Below are 13,986 nucleotides of genomic sequence, written 5' to 3'. Positions count from 1 at the left end.
ACCACGGCATCTCCCATACGGCATCTCCCCACGGCATCTCCCATACGGCATCTCCCATACGGCATCTCCCACGGCATCTCCCATACGGCATCTCCCCACGCATCTCCCATACGGCATCTCCCATACGGCATCTCCATACGGCATCTCCCATACGGCATCTACCTTACGGCATCTCCAATACGGCATCTCCCATACCGCATCTTCCTTACGGCATCCACCTTACGGCATCTCCATACGGCATCTCCCATACGGCATCTACCAAACGGCATCTCCCATACGGCATCTACCTTACGGCATCTACCATACGGCATCTCCCATACGGCATCTCCCATACGGCATCTCCCATACGGCATCTACCATACGGCATCTCCCATACGGCATCTACCATACGGCATCTCCCATACGGCATCTCCCATACGGCATCTACCTTACGGCATCTCCCATACGGCATCTCCCATACGGCATCTCCCATACGGCATCTCCCATACGGCATCTACCATACGGCATCTCCCATACGGCATCTCCCATACGGCATCTACCTTACGGCATCTCCCATACGGCATCTACCTTACGGCATCTCCCATACGGCATCTCCCATACGGCATCTACCACGGCATCTCCCATACGGCATCTACCTTACGGCATCTCCCATACGGCATCTCCCATACGGCATCTCCCATACGGCATCTCCCATACGGCATCTACCTTACGGCATCTCCCTTACGGCATCTCCCATACGGCATCTACCTTACGGCATCTCCCATACGGCATCTCCCATACGGCATCTACCTTACGGCATCTCCCATACGGCATCTGCATCTCCTATACGGCATCTCCTATACGGCATCTCCCATATGGCATCACTCCGCTTTCCAAACATGTAACCTCCGTTGACAAGCGAAGTTGTCAACGGCCGTATTCCAAGATGGCGGCGAAGAAATCGCGAACGTCAGTCCACGAACCGATTTGTTGCGTGATGATGGCTACGCCCACGTCGTTGGGAATGCCTGGAATAATTCACGCCGCTGTTGGTGGTGCTGAAGTAGCAGACTGATTTGTAATTCAAATGTTTTCCCTTCTGTCAGTTTAAATTGAGGATCTCGTTTAGATCACATATTTCTCCTCCTACGTGCTTAAAAGCCTTTATAATGCATATTGTTTTTCGCGGTAATCTAAATTGTGCTTTGGTGAGAAGGCATAACCATTTACTCAGTGAGATTGCTTTCTTCTTGGGATTTTTTTCACAATAATACAATTATTTCCTTGATTCAATGCTCTTCTGGAAGAAATCCCCTGCTTTGTTATATATTTTTGTTTACTCTCTGATTTTCTGTATGAATAATGCTACTATTGTCTTGTTTAACAATGTAAGTTTACAGTTGGACTGAATTATTTAACTGTTTTTATCTTTCCATAGATGAGCATTCAGAGCCTCTAAAAGATACAACAGGTAAGCGTGTTCCCTTAATTAAAATGTGTCAGAGTTTAGCCACAAAGAAAAAACACTGCCCATCCTCAAAATGGGATTGTTATAAATAAACTACTTTAACAATGAATCATTTATTAACTGATGGTAATCCATTTTCTTGTTTCTATGTGATTAATTTTGTTGTTGTTGCAAAGAGCGAAACATGAAATGTTCTAAAAGAATACCCAGAAAGCCCAGAAAACACATATTTAGATGCAACTGAGTTAAACTGCCTTAAAAAAGGAAACGCAATCTGTATTAAAAAAACTAACTAAAAACACTTTCATCAAACTTGCACATTTTCACAGAGATGTAAATATGAGCACTGAGGGAAGTCTTCGATTGTTTGGTGTGTGTAGTTTAAATAATATTGGTGAAATCATAGCGCTGTTGGATAAATGTAAAATGTGGAAAGCACACAGACGTTGTCCTTCTCCCCATCCTCCGTCCTCTCTGATCTCTCCTCCAGCGGACAGCCTCAAGTACTGGTTGGCGCTGTCTTTGCTCCTCAACGCCATCTTTCCCCCGGCTGTTTACCTCTTCATGCGCCACCGGTGGAGGCGGGACCGGCTGCACTGGGTACGGCCGAGGATGCTCAAGGGGCCTCGCTCCGGTCTACGTCTACGTCTGCGTCTATGTCTGCGTCTACGTCTACATCTACGTCTGCGTCTATGTCACGCCACGCCTGCGCCTGCGTCTGCGCCCACGTCAGCATCTACGTCTGCGTCTATGTCTGCGTCACGTCTACATTCACGCTCACGCTCACGCCTACATCTACGTCTGCGCGTCTGCGTCACGCTCACATCTACGCCCATTCACGTCTACGTCTACGTCTACATCTACGTCTGCGTCTACGTCTACGTCTACATCTACGTCTATGTCTCTGTCTGCGTCTACGTCTACGTCTACATCTACGTCTGCGTCTATGCATCTACGTCTATGTCTACATCTACGTCTCTGTCTACGTCTACGTCTGCGTCTCCACGTAACATCATGTGACTCTTCGTGTCCTCTCTTTTCCAGACTTTAACCCGCGTGTCCAGCGGCGGCGTAACAGGCGACCAGCCAAAGACGGAGGTACTAACGCAGTTATGTCATAGAGATGCTGTGTGTGTGTGTAAACTCTGTGAACTACTACTACTACTACTACGATAGACTAGACCCCATGAAACGGAGGCATTTCTCTGGGTTGGAACATGGTTGATAACCTTTGGGATTCACAATCCACACACACACAACATATTCCATACAACAAATGACGAGGGGATAAGATTGTGTCCTTTAATTATTTACAGTCGAAGTAAGGATTGTCAAAATTTTTTTTTTTTTTTTGCACTAGACAGCAAAAAAAAAGTGAATCAGTGTTTAATGTTTTGGTTAATGTGGGGGGTTATTAACGGTCTACTTCCTTGACTCGCATCTCTACATCATTGTCTCAAAGATATGTCAGAGGTCAGAGCTTAACTCTGTTTTTTTTCCCCATTCCTCTTTTGTGTATAAAATGGCCGCCAACTGTGAGTCATGACCCGGAACCGACAGCAGCGTGTCTGTTGGGTGACCCGGACCGGTTTGTTTCCTTATGGATCCTAAACTCACGGGACTGATGGATGTGTGTGTGTTCCACACTTCCCTCTCTTTCAGTCAGACGCTCCGCCGGCATCAGCGAACCAGGACGCGCCGACCGAACTGTTGCTCCAGGTGATGACGAGCGTGAATGCACAGACATCTCATGAGAATCACTTTGTTATTAATCTTTAACCTCATCTTGAGTTTGTGTTATTATTGTTTTGCGATCATTTCAATAATTGTGTGTGATCATGAACACGTCATCATGACGTCAGCGTGGCAGTAGACCTCCATGTTGGGCTGACCCTCGTTTCTCTCTCTCCTTCTGCCACGCAGACCAACACACATTCGGAGGATACAATTCACACTCAGCTTTAGGCTCCGCCCCCACAACCCCCCACACGACGTTGCCCGTGGTTTGCTCTTCGTTCAGCACGTCTGTGCGGACCCAAAGGACCTGGACGCTCAGCGAGAGACGCGTGGCGGCACAGAGACAAGTTGACCCCGCGACTGAAGAGTTTTAAGCAACGCCGGCGTCACCGGGGCGAGGACGAGCACGCCCTGACCCGCATCTGGGAGGAGATGTGCGTGCAGCGTCACAAGTTCATGAGTTCACGATGCACTTTGATATATCGAGTCTGAATCCTCCCCAAAAAAACAATTAAAAAAACAGGACAGCTTCCACGTCTCAAACTGCAACGTCCGTTTCCTTCGGTCCGGTCCCTCCGGGCTCGGGTCACCAGCTTGAGCCCATTTGCAGCTTTTTTGGACGTGGCGATAAAATAACGCCGGCTGCAGATTTTTTTGTTTTTAAAGCACTGCTGGATTTTGGCAGCTCATTGATTTTTTTTCTTTTTTGTATTGCGAGAATTAAGTCTGATTGTGAAGATGATACAAAACACATTTTAAGTGAATCTATAGTCGAGCTGCCAAGAGATCTTCTACTTCTTTACTGCATTGCGACATATATACAGTATACATATACATATATGTATATATACATATATATATATATATATATGTATATATATACACATACATCAGTCTAACAACATGCAATTAGCAGCATTTTTACACCCTATCATATCATATTTGAAATAAGGTTGGAGTTATAATTCTGCCTCGCCTGTGTGGTATTTTATTTATTTTTGTACGATAGTCTTTGCACTTCATGTTCCACCAATCAGCAACTGTGGTACTTTATTGGGGATTATATAAATATACTGTATCTGTATACATTTCATATTTATGTTTTCTTTTTTTGTTCCTGCCACAAGAGAATTGTGACGGTGTGTGTGTGTGTGTGTGTGTGTGTGTGTAAAGGTGGAATTTTACACACAATTCAATTCAGTTTATTTTACGTAATAGCCCACAATTTACAAATTTGCCTCCGCATTAGCAGGACCATGGCCGGGGGCATCAGAACCAGTCAGGTCCAATGACCCGATGAGACGTGGAGTCACAAAGTCACATATATGGCAGAGATAAACAGAACAAAAAATAATAAATAGAAAGACAAGGAGCCATCAAACAAAAACAGAAATGAATGTTAAATCGTAAATAAGATAAACAAATTAAAAATTAAAATAAAAACTGTCCCAGACGGAAGGGAATCTGTTGTGGGAACACTTCGGTTCCCAGGGGGGCGTGTCGGTGAGGCTCATCGCGATGCTAAAGGGGCGTGTCAGAAAACAGAGGGGGCGTGACTAAGCGTCGGTATTTGGCGCCCTGTGAATGAGAACCTGCTGGTTAATCAGTTAACAGTTTGGAGATGAGGGTTAATTATTAATTATTCGAGTTATACATCATCATAATGACACTGTCAGTTAGTTTAAAGACAACTTGGTTGAGTGTGTGTGTGCTTAAACGTTAACCGGTGTCGTCTTATTTCTGCAGCTTGGGCCGTATCATTTTACTTTACCAGAAAAAGTGTACTCACCAAAAGAAACGCAAAATGAAGATGGGGCCAGAAAGCAGAGAGGAGGCCAGACAGCTTTGTAAACAAGCTCCCAGTGAGCTCCTCCAGCCTGAGTGTGGATGGACGACAGAGAACAGAGAAGAACGTTGGAGGGAACGTTGCTGCACGAGGCCCATGGTTTCAGAAAGAGCGGTTGGATTTGTGGGGGACATTTGAAGAAGAAAAAAAGTATTTAAAATAAAAGAATCCGTGAGGAAGAAATATTATTGTGTGGACTTTCCGTAAAAAGTCCTGTTTTCGCCAGTGAGAGTGGTTCTTGCGTAAGTCCCCAAAGAGTTTTAACAGTAATAACGGCCGTGGGTATTAGACTGCATTCCATATACATGACCGCATCAAAGAGCTCTGGAAGCCCGTCTCCTCAATTAGGATCCTGTCAGTCATAATTATGACTTACTATCTCATAATAATGAGATACTATACAAGTTTTAATGGACCCGTATGAGGCTAACGCTCTTACGGTGATGACAAGGTGGTGATTGTTCACTAGTTTTAATTCATGTTTATTCACCTTAAGAGAGAAAATAAAGAAGTTTCACCAGCAGTAATTTCACGACAATTCATATACGGGGATCCGTTACAACTATCAATCAAAGTTTTTGAATACAGAACCCCGACCTTACTTAAATACATGTATGTGTTGGTGCTCTTCTTCAAGTCAAGGATATGAGAAGTTACACCGTCCCAAGCAGGGATGGATTAACCAACGGGCCTACCGGGCCCAGGCCCAGGGGCCCATGAGCTCAGGGGGCCCCTGGGCCAGAGCCTCCGTGCGTGACGTCGCTGTGATTAACATTGTATTGATATGAATATGATGATATGACACGATGCGCCGTAGCCGGTATATGCTAGGCTTAAGTCATTCATGTCAGTAACAGGGCCCCAATAGTCCTACTGAGGGATGGATTACCGAACGAGCCTACCGGCACCAGGGACCCATGAGCTCAGGGGGCCCCTAAGCCAGAGCCTCTGCGTGAAGTCGCTGTTATTAACTTTGTATTGATATGATGATATGACACGATGCGCCATAGCCGGTATATGCTAGGCTTAAGTCATTCATGTCATGGTCATATAATTCGCGTTATGTTGTCTGCTCAGCTCCGGTATCGTTGTTCCATACAGACTGTTTTGTTAGCCATGTTTTTTAAAAAAAGTATATATATATATTATTTTCTTTACTTCATTTTTTTTTTTTTTTTTGCGGGTGGGGGGGGGGGCCTTGACACGTCCAGGACCAGGGGCCCGTGGTTTCTTAATCCGTCCATGGTCCCAAGGCTCCAAGACTCTTTTATCGTGTCACTTTAGAGCTAGCGCTTTTATTTTGGAAGGTACCGTACCGGAAGTGGTGTACCGGAAGAACACGTCTCGCAGCAGTAACCGCGGCACAGAAGAGAGAAAGGTAAACACATTGCTGATGTTCACAATGGAGATACAGCAAAGAGTGAAACTATGTAATACACAAGCAACATAGGGAGGTCAGTCGGCTCGTTTGCACCGCTAGTGAGCTAACAGTGACTAACAGCGTGTTGGTTGACTTGCTAGTTGCTAGCCTCGGCGTGTTTCCCGAACTTAAACTGACCCGGTGTTTCGGTTTATAAGGCGACCCCGTGAACTGGGTCAAAACCTTCTCGCATAAACCTTGCTTGGGGTCCTTTCTCAATATGCCCTCGCTATTAAAGCAAACGGGTCCACTCGCGTTTGTAACCTTGATTATCAGTTGAATTTATTAAGCAGAAAAAGATGACATTTGGCGGCATTCACGAGGACTATAGTACGCGGTCTCCTCCGATAGCCAGCAGCTGTAACTAGGACAACCACTGACGCGTTCGGCTGATAGTCTCCAGTTGACACGGTCACGAGAAAAACCGAAACACCGGTGAGTGAGCTGACGTTAGTTTTTGCCAGTATCCATGAGTTCCACATATTCTATTGAGCCCAATGAGAGCTAATATGTCATTTAGCGTCTATGAGACCAATATATCAACGCCGAAGTTCTTTATCCACCTGTTTATGCTATTATATTGTAAGAAATCTAACTTTATGACGTGTATTGCCTATTAGAGAAACCCCACAACCTTTAAAACGAACCTATTATGATTATGGAAGTTGCCCTGTTTTAACTATAGTCTGTACGGTATTCGTTAATATCACGCCAATCGTATACAAAGAAGAGAGGGGAACACAGTCAATAGTACTTTGAACAGTACGTTTCACATTTGCCTGTTAAATCAAAGTTTTTGCCCGTAGCCATGACGACGGACTCCTCACTCCTCAACTCTGAGCTGGAGTTACAGCAGCAAGAGGAGCTGTATCAGCGGCTGCTGCTGCAGGTAACATTGCTTTCTTTTTGCCCGTCGGTGACAGTTACACAATAGCAAATGATAAGAGAAAAGTAGAGGCCAGTCATACCGTTGCTGAATAGTTACACTATCCCACAGATGTTTATCAACAACACGCAGCTCTGGTTTGACCAGCTGAGCAAGGTCTTGTTGTATTGCTTATGAATTAAACGTTTCTTTTTCTAAGAGGAGCGCTGTGTCTTTGTGACACAGTGATGTGCTCTCCTGAAGGTTTCTTCACTTTTAGCCTTGTGAAAGGTTTTTTTTTCTGTTTTTTTGCGAGTTTTTCCTGATCCGATGTGAGGTCCTGGGTCAGGGACGTCGTATATGTACAGATTGTAAAGCCATCTGAGGCACATTTGTAATTTAAAAAATATATATATACTTTTGGTTCTGCTGCGTTCCGATGTACACTTATGACACTCAAACTCCTAACTATACGTGGGTTGTCTGTTTAGACGATGGGAACGATGCCAACTGAAAATCCAGAATCCAAAGTAATCCGACCACAACCTGGTAAGTAGCCCCACAGAACAAGTTCGATCACAATCTTTGACTTTAGTTCCAAACACAATTTATTGTGTGTTTGTTTTTTTCTCTCTCTCCCTCTCTCTCCCCCGCTCTCAGGCATGTGTGTGAAGACTCTCTCGCATCCAGGCCAGCAGAAGATCTTCGTCAACATCTGCCAGTCAAACTCGGTCCCGCTGCCTCCGGAGATCTCCAGAGAGGAGCTCGTGGAGCTGCTCCGATCGGAGGATCCCAGCGGCTACAGAGTTCCCATGAGCCTCGGCGAGCCACACACCGAATTGGACAACAGTACGTGGCCAAAGACGCTGTTTAGCTCTCCGTTTTAAGATCGACGGAATTCGTCGTTTGACTGTCGCTCCTCTTCACGATTTAAAATAGCTGACGGTGCATGTTGCCTCCACACGGCTCTCAACATGGAGACAACTGAACCGATGCGAGAGAGCGAGCATCGGTTCATTGCCTCTCCCTCCCGGCCTTTCTCTAATTACCTTCGCATTGAAAATGCGGAAGTAATGTTTTGATCGCCGTGTATTTATTTGTATGCGTGTTATTCGCATAAGTCAAAAAGTATTAAACTGAATCGCATGAAATTTGGTGGGATGATTGGTTATTATCCGGGGACCATTTGATTAGATTTTGGGATCGATCGGGTCAAAGGTCAAGGTCATGGAAAGGTCAAAATCTTCTTTTTACCATAGCACGGTCAATTTCTATCCAATTAGCATGCAACTAATGCCAACATGTTCATAATTCAATGCCCAATCTTGTGATATGCGAAGGTATGCGCTCTACCGAGTGCCCGTTCTAGTTATTTGTTGTTTATTGCTACCGTGAATGCTCCGAATAGTCTGTGCAGAGCCGTTGACGTTATGACCTGAAGGGTCGCGCTCATCAACTGTCATCGTATTGTCACGCGACACAACTCTGACCTGTTCTCACAGCAACCCGTCCAACCGAGGAGCATGCTTCGGAAAATCCCCGCCGTGCCAAAATGTATCGACAAAATCATCGTCACGGCAAAACAATAACCCCGCATGAATCACAGAGGGACTTTTGTACGTTCTGTTGCGTTCACAGCAACTCTCACGGTGGTTGACGGCAATAAATAAACATCCCGGTACTCGGGGTTGGGGGAACGGCAAGTGGCAACGCTTCGCTACTTTTGGTCACGCGTCGACATATTCCTCAGTGGGTCACCTCCAACATGGCCGCGTCTCAGAGGAGAAGTCGCCGAGCCACAGACGGGGACGGATGTCGGAAGTGACGTTCGCCTGCAAGTTCAGGCCCAAACTTCCTGTTTTCGTTCCAAGACCTGAGGGGTCACTCACCACCGCTGAAAGCTGCGGCCGGACCCTTTAGTTAGTTAGTTAGTTAGTTTTCCTCGGCCAGAGGCGAGATGTGAACGTACCGCGTCTGAAGCCCAAAACGGAGAGAGGATTTTTTTTTAAACTATTTTAAATGTCGATCCGTGGCACTACGTCCGGTTTTGAACTCACACACTTGTGTCTGAGGCAGCTGGAGCTCCGAGTTTATCTTCTGTGTGTCTTCCTCCTCCGTTTCAGACTCTCAGGGATGCACAGCGTACGATGTGGTCGTCAACCAGGAGTTCTTCCAGAAGTGCCAGGTGTGTGTGTGTGTGTGTGTCTTGTTGTGTTATCCATTCAGTGCAGCTGTCTTGTGTCATTATTATTAAAAGGAAGCGGTCAGAGTGAGACGGTTTGTGTTTATAGTCCATATATGTGTTTGATGTTAGAGGTTGTTTAGGTTGTGTAAATATAAGAGAAGCAGGATATGGATTTATTTAACAGATAAACTATCATAATCCGATAATGTCCGACAACGAGGTGACGTGTGTGTGTGTGTGTGTGTGTGTGTGTGTCTGTGTGTCGTGCAGGAGGACCCCTTGTTCCAGCAGTTTGTTATTTTGGTGTCTTTGGAGGGTTTGGAGAACAAATACAATCTGGAGCTAAGTCGAGGTCAGTGTGTGTCAGTGTGTGTCTGTGTGTCAGTGTGTGTGTGCCTGTGTGTGTATGTCTGCTTGTGTGTGTGTGTCAGTGTGTGTGTGTCTGTGTGCGTGCCTGTCTGAGTATCCTTGGGAGCAGATGTTGAGCTGTGTGTGTGTGTGTGTGTGCGCAGACTGGAAGGTGTTGAAGAACAGGAAGTTCCTCGGTTCCGTCAGCGAGCAGAACATCCGGACGAAGAGCCGGCCGGTGATCCAGGAGCTGCAGTACGTCCCTCGCTCTCTCACCTCCTGCGCCGCTCTGTTTTTATGCCTCTGCGTTGGCACATGTCGCCAAAACTCAAGAACCACAACGCTCATTATTACAGTTTCACTCAAATGTCCCACAGGAGGAAGCGATGACTCGACTCGTTGGCGTACGAACAAAAGGCCGAAATTCAAGTTTCTATCAAGCCACCCGGATAAAATCAACAGCCGAGTTTCATCTTGTAGTTTCTTCATAAAATGACTTTTAATCAGCAACAACTGATGAAGCTGGTTATTGTTACCGTTGCATTGAAAAGGCGGAAGGTTATGTTTTGATCGCCTTGTATTTATTTATATATTTGTATGCGTGTTCCTCGCATAACAAAAAAAGTTTTAAACCGAATCGCATGACATTTTGTGGGATGATTGGTTATTATCCGGGGACCATTTGATTAGATTTTGGGATCAATCAGGTCAAATGTCAAGGTCAAGGTCGTGAAAAGGTCAACATTTTCTTTTTACCATAGCACGGTCAATTTTTAGCCAATTGACATGCAACTAATGCCAAAATGTTCATAATTCAATGCCTAATCTTGTGATATGCGAAGGTATGCGCTCTACCGAGTGCCCATTCTAGTTTAGTAACTATGAAGATGATATCCATACTGTAGCTATATAATACAGTAGGTGTGTTCACTAAAGGAGCCACACTGTGTACATGGTCTGCTCACATCTCCTTCGCTCTGTTCCTTTCCTTGCAGGGAGGATTCCACCGCGACGGCCAGAAGGTGAACCTTGTGCCGCCATTTAAATGCAAAGTCGCAGCCGCGTGCCGTATAACACCTCTTCTGTCTTGTTCTCGGGGTTCTTGTTTCTCTTGTGTCCAGACCAGAGTTCACGCTGCTCGTGGAGCCCCCTGCTGGTGACCCCGAGTACCTCATTGCAGAAATACAGCTCCCCGGAGTGGTGAGACACACAATACACACGTCCATGTACACACTCTTGTCCCTCCCCCTGTTCTCTCTTCTTTTTCCCTCCCGTCCGTCCTTCGTCTGGACCATTTAAACATTTAAACCGTACACTTGGAAGTGGGATTTATAAACGGAAAAGGCCTAAAAACAGTTTAATATAAAAAGGAATCACTCTTCTGGTGAGAAAAATAAGTGATTGACCCAAACTATAGAAGCAACAACAACGCGCATAAGATTTTTATCTTATGTACATTGTTATTGTTAAATGAGCTTCAGGTGCTGTTTTGAAAGTGGCGAGTGTCGGAGAATGTCTGAGGTGATGGGGGAGAGAGGTTTAGGGGGGTGGGGGCAGCAATGGAGAAGGCCCCGCCCCCCCAGGTCCGGTGCCTGGACAGTGTAGGGGGGGGTTGAGGGGGTTGGCGGGGGGGAGCGTGTCATTGCAGTAGTCCAGCCGAGAGGCTGAAGAGAAAAGGTGGGGGCGTGACCGAGGCGTTTCAGAGCGGAGGGGGCGTAGCCAGTAGACAGGGAGGAGTTGATGTTGACGACAGAGAGGAGGAGCGGGTGGATGGCCGGGAGGCGAGCCGTGACTAAAGTGGGGGGAGGGGCTCCAGGTTGGAGTCTTCACACCAGATGGTGATTCATTAAGATCCGAGGGGGACAGTAGGGAGAGTGACCGGTCGGTTAGTGGGGGGTTCACAGATCCAGGGTCGGGGGAGCGCCGGAGGAGTGAGAGCGATTATCCAAGGCTTAAAGAAGTTTATTTACTGCGGAGAAGAGGGCGTTGGGGTTGGCAGGAACCGGTGTGATGATGGAGGAGTAGTCGGTGGAGCGTATTTGTATTGCTGTACGTACGCCACGTCAGCCAGGCGTGTCTGTCAGGCTGTGTTTTGAGAGTCGCTGGAGGAGTCTGTGTCTCTGGGAGTTCAGCTGTGACAAAACATTGTAAACACGAGTTCATGGTCTCAAGCTCTAGTTTCAAGTCTTCAATACAGAGTGATGTTCGTTTGGTAAATGCTGGTCCATTTAGAGTCAAACAGACCATGAAGCAGAGTACGCTTCAGGGCGTGGCTTCCCCGTGATCGACAGGTCGCTCCCAGAGCCAGATACGGCTGTCCCTCCCCAGGCCGACACACGGTCCGGTTACTGGTTGCAAAAAAAGTAAGATGTTGCCACGCTGAACTCGAGGTTTGAAAAGTAGTCCACAAACCCACGACATCCACTTCCTATCGCCAGTCTGTGTTAAATATAGAAATATGTTACGTCATCCCCAGTGTCAAAGAGCCTGGACCACCATAGTGTCATGCAGGCTGATGCACAGAGGCTTATAGGATCAATAAGGAAGTATTTCATACATTCGTAAATATTGCATCTATATAAATTATTCCATTATAATGAAGTTCCCCAACTGGGTTCACTTCTCTCCTCAAGTCCTCCAGAACCACAATGAACACGATTCAGTCGCTAGCGTGGCGTTAAAGGTGACTCACAGCCATTGGTTGGTGTCGGGATGATGTCACGGCGCCTCAGTGACGCCGTGTCTCCCGTGCAGCCGTCGGCTCGCTCTCTGGTCCTGGACGTCGGGGAGGACCGCCTGGCGCTGACCGCTCGGCCCTCGCTCTTCCACCTCGACGTCTTCCACGCCTTCCTCGTCGACCAGGAGAACAGCGTGGCGCAGTACAACAAGAGCACCCAGGTGCACACGCACACACAGAGTACACACACACAGCACACAGAGTACACACACACAGAGTACACATAGTACACACACAGCACAGAATACACATAGTACACACACACAGTACACATAGTACACACACACAGAGTACACATAGTACACACACACAGCACACATAGTACACACACATAGAGTACACATAGTACACACACACAGCACACAGAGTACACATAGCACACACACAGAGTACAGATAGTACACATAGTACACACACACAGAGTACACATAGCACACACACAGCACACAGAGTACACATAGCACACACACGCACACAGTACACACACACAGAATACACATAGTACACACACAGAGTACACACACACAGAGTACACATACACATAGTACACACACACAGTACACATAGCACACACACACATAGTACACACACATAGCACACACACACATAGTACACACACACACAGTACACATAGTACACACACACAGTACACATAGTACACACACACAGAGTACACATAGTACACACACAGAGTACACATAGTACACACACAGAGTACACATAGTACACACACAGAGTACACACACACAGAGTACACATAGTACACACACATAGTACACACAGAGTACACATAGTACACACACAGAGTACACATAGTACACACACAGAGTACACACACACAGAGTACACACACAGAGTACACATAGTACACACACACAGAGTACACACACATAGTACACACACATAGTACACACCGCACAGACACACTCGATGCTCCAGGTCATAGAGCTGGTGGTTATGCAACAAGCAGTTAGAAGGCAATCAACATAAATAAATAACTATCAGTTTTTAACCCACTAGAAAAGTGAACGGGTCAGTAACATAACAAACACACACACACACACACACACACACACATTGTGTATCTCTTACTTGCTGTAAACGTTCCCTTGTTTTCTCTTAGGTCCTGACAGTCACGATGCCCGTGGTGTCCTCATGAAACTAAGGAAGTCCTGTTATTTATTTTCTGTTCAAAAGAAACTGATGCTTTGATAATAAAGTGTTTTCTTTTTCTATTAAGTCTCATTTCTCTGTGTTATTTGATTCACCGGTTAAATCCCCCGTTGGAAAATCAATCAAATCCAAATATTATCCTGCTTTGACGTGTCGATAAAATATGAAGTAAACTAGAATGGGCACTCGGTAGAGCGCATACCTTCGCATATCACAAGATTGGGCATT

At 46.1% G+C, this 13,986-nt stretch overlaps 1 protein-coding gene and 1 long non-coding RNA gene across 3 annotated transcripts; both read left to right on the top strand.

Moving 5' to 3' along the window:
* Positions 1–894: 894 nt before the first annotated feature.
* On the top strand, positions 895–4,277 carry LOC130190323 (uncharacterized). The gene is made up of 5 exons (XR_008830942.1): positions 895–1,450; positions 1,938–2,047; positions 2,492–2,545; positions 3,110–3,166; positions 3,371–4,277. It is a non-coding gene; the product is annotated as an uncharacterized LOC130190323 (long non-coding RNA).
* A 2,059-nt stretch (positions 4,278–6,336) lies between these two features.
* pih1d1 (PIH1 domain containing 1) lies at positions 6,337–13,820 on the top strand. 2 transcript variants are annotated; one of them, XM_056409213.1, is made up of 11 exons: positions 6,337–6,408; positions 7,257–7,339; positions 7,807–7,864; positions 7,976–8,164; positions 9,439–9,500; positions 9,771–9,852; positions 10,013–10,103; positions 10,844–10,870; positions 10,970–11,048; positions 12,603–12,746; positions 13,709–13,820. In XM_056409213.1, exons 2-11 carry the CDS (start codon positions 7,259–7,261, stop codon positions 13,742–13,744), a joined length of 849 nt encoding a protein of 282 aa, XP_056265188.1. In that variant the 5' UTR covers positions 6,337–6,408; positions 7,257–7,258; the 3' UTR covers positions 13,745–13,820. The 2 variants fall into 2 exon arrangements, with proteins under 2 accessions (XP_056265188.1, XP_056265189.1); XM_056409214.1 differs by lacking the exon at positions 6,337–6,408 and adding an exon at positions 6,543–6,885.
* The last annotated feature ends 166 nt before the right edge of the window (positions 13,821–13,986 follow it).

Source organism: Pseudoliparis swirei, chromosome 24 (assembly GCF_029220125.1).
Source record: "Pseudoliparis swirei isolate HS2019 ecotype Mariana Trench chromosome 24, NWPU_hadal_v1, whole genome shotgun sequence".
NCBI lineage: Eukaryota > Metazoa > Chordata > Actinopteri > Perciformes > Liparidae > Pseudoliparis > Pseudoliparis swirei.
This window is presented reverse-complemented; position numbering and strand designations above follow the sequence as displayed.

Excerpts from the sequence above, each read along its gene's own strand:
- pih1d1 (XM_056409213.1), top strand. The coding sequence starts at position 7,259 with ATGACGACGGACTCCTCACTCCTCAACTCTGAGCTGGAGTTACAGCAG. Across the intron at positions 7,865-7,975 it reads AGTAATCCGACCACAACCTG|GCATGTGTGTGAAGACTCTC; the intron begins GTAAGTAGCCCC and ends CCCCGCTCTCAG. Across the intron at positions 9,501-9,770 it reads AGTTCTTCCAGAAGTGCCAG|GAGGACCCCTTGTTCCAGCA; the intron begins GTGTGTGTGTGT and ends TGTGTCGTGCAG.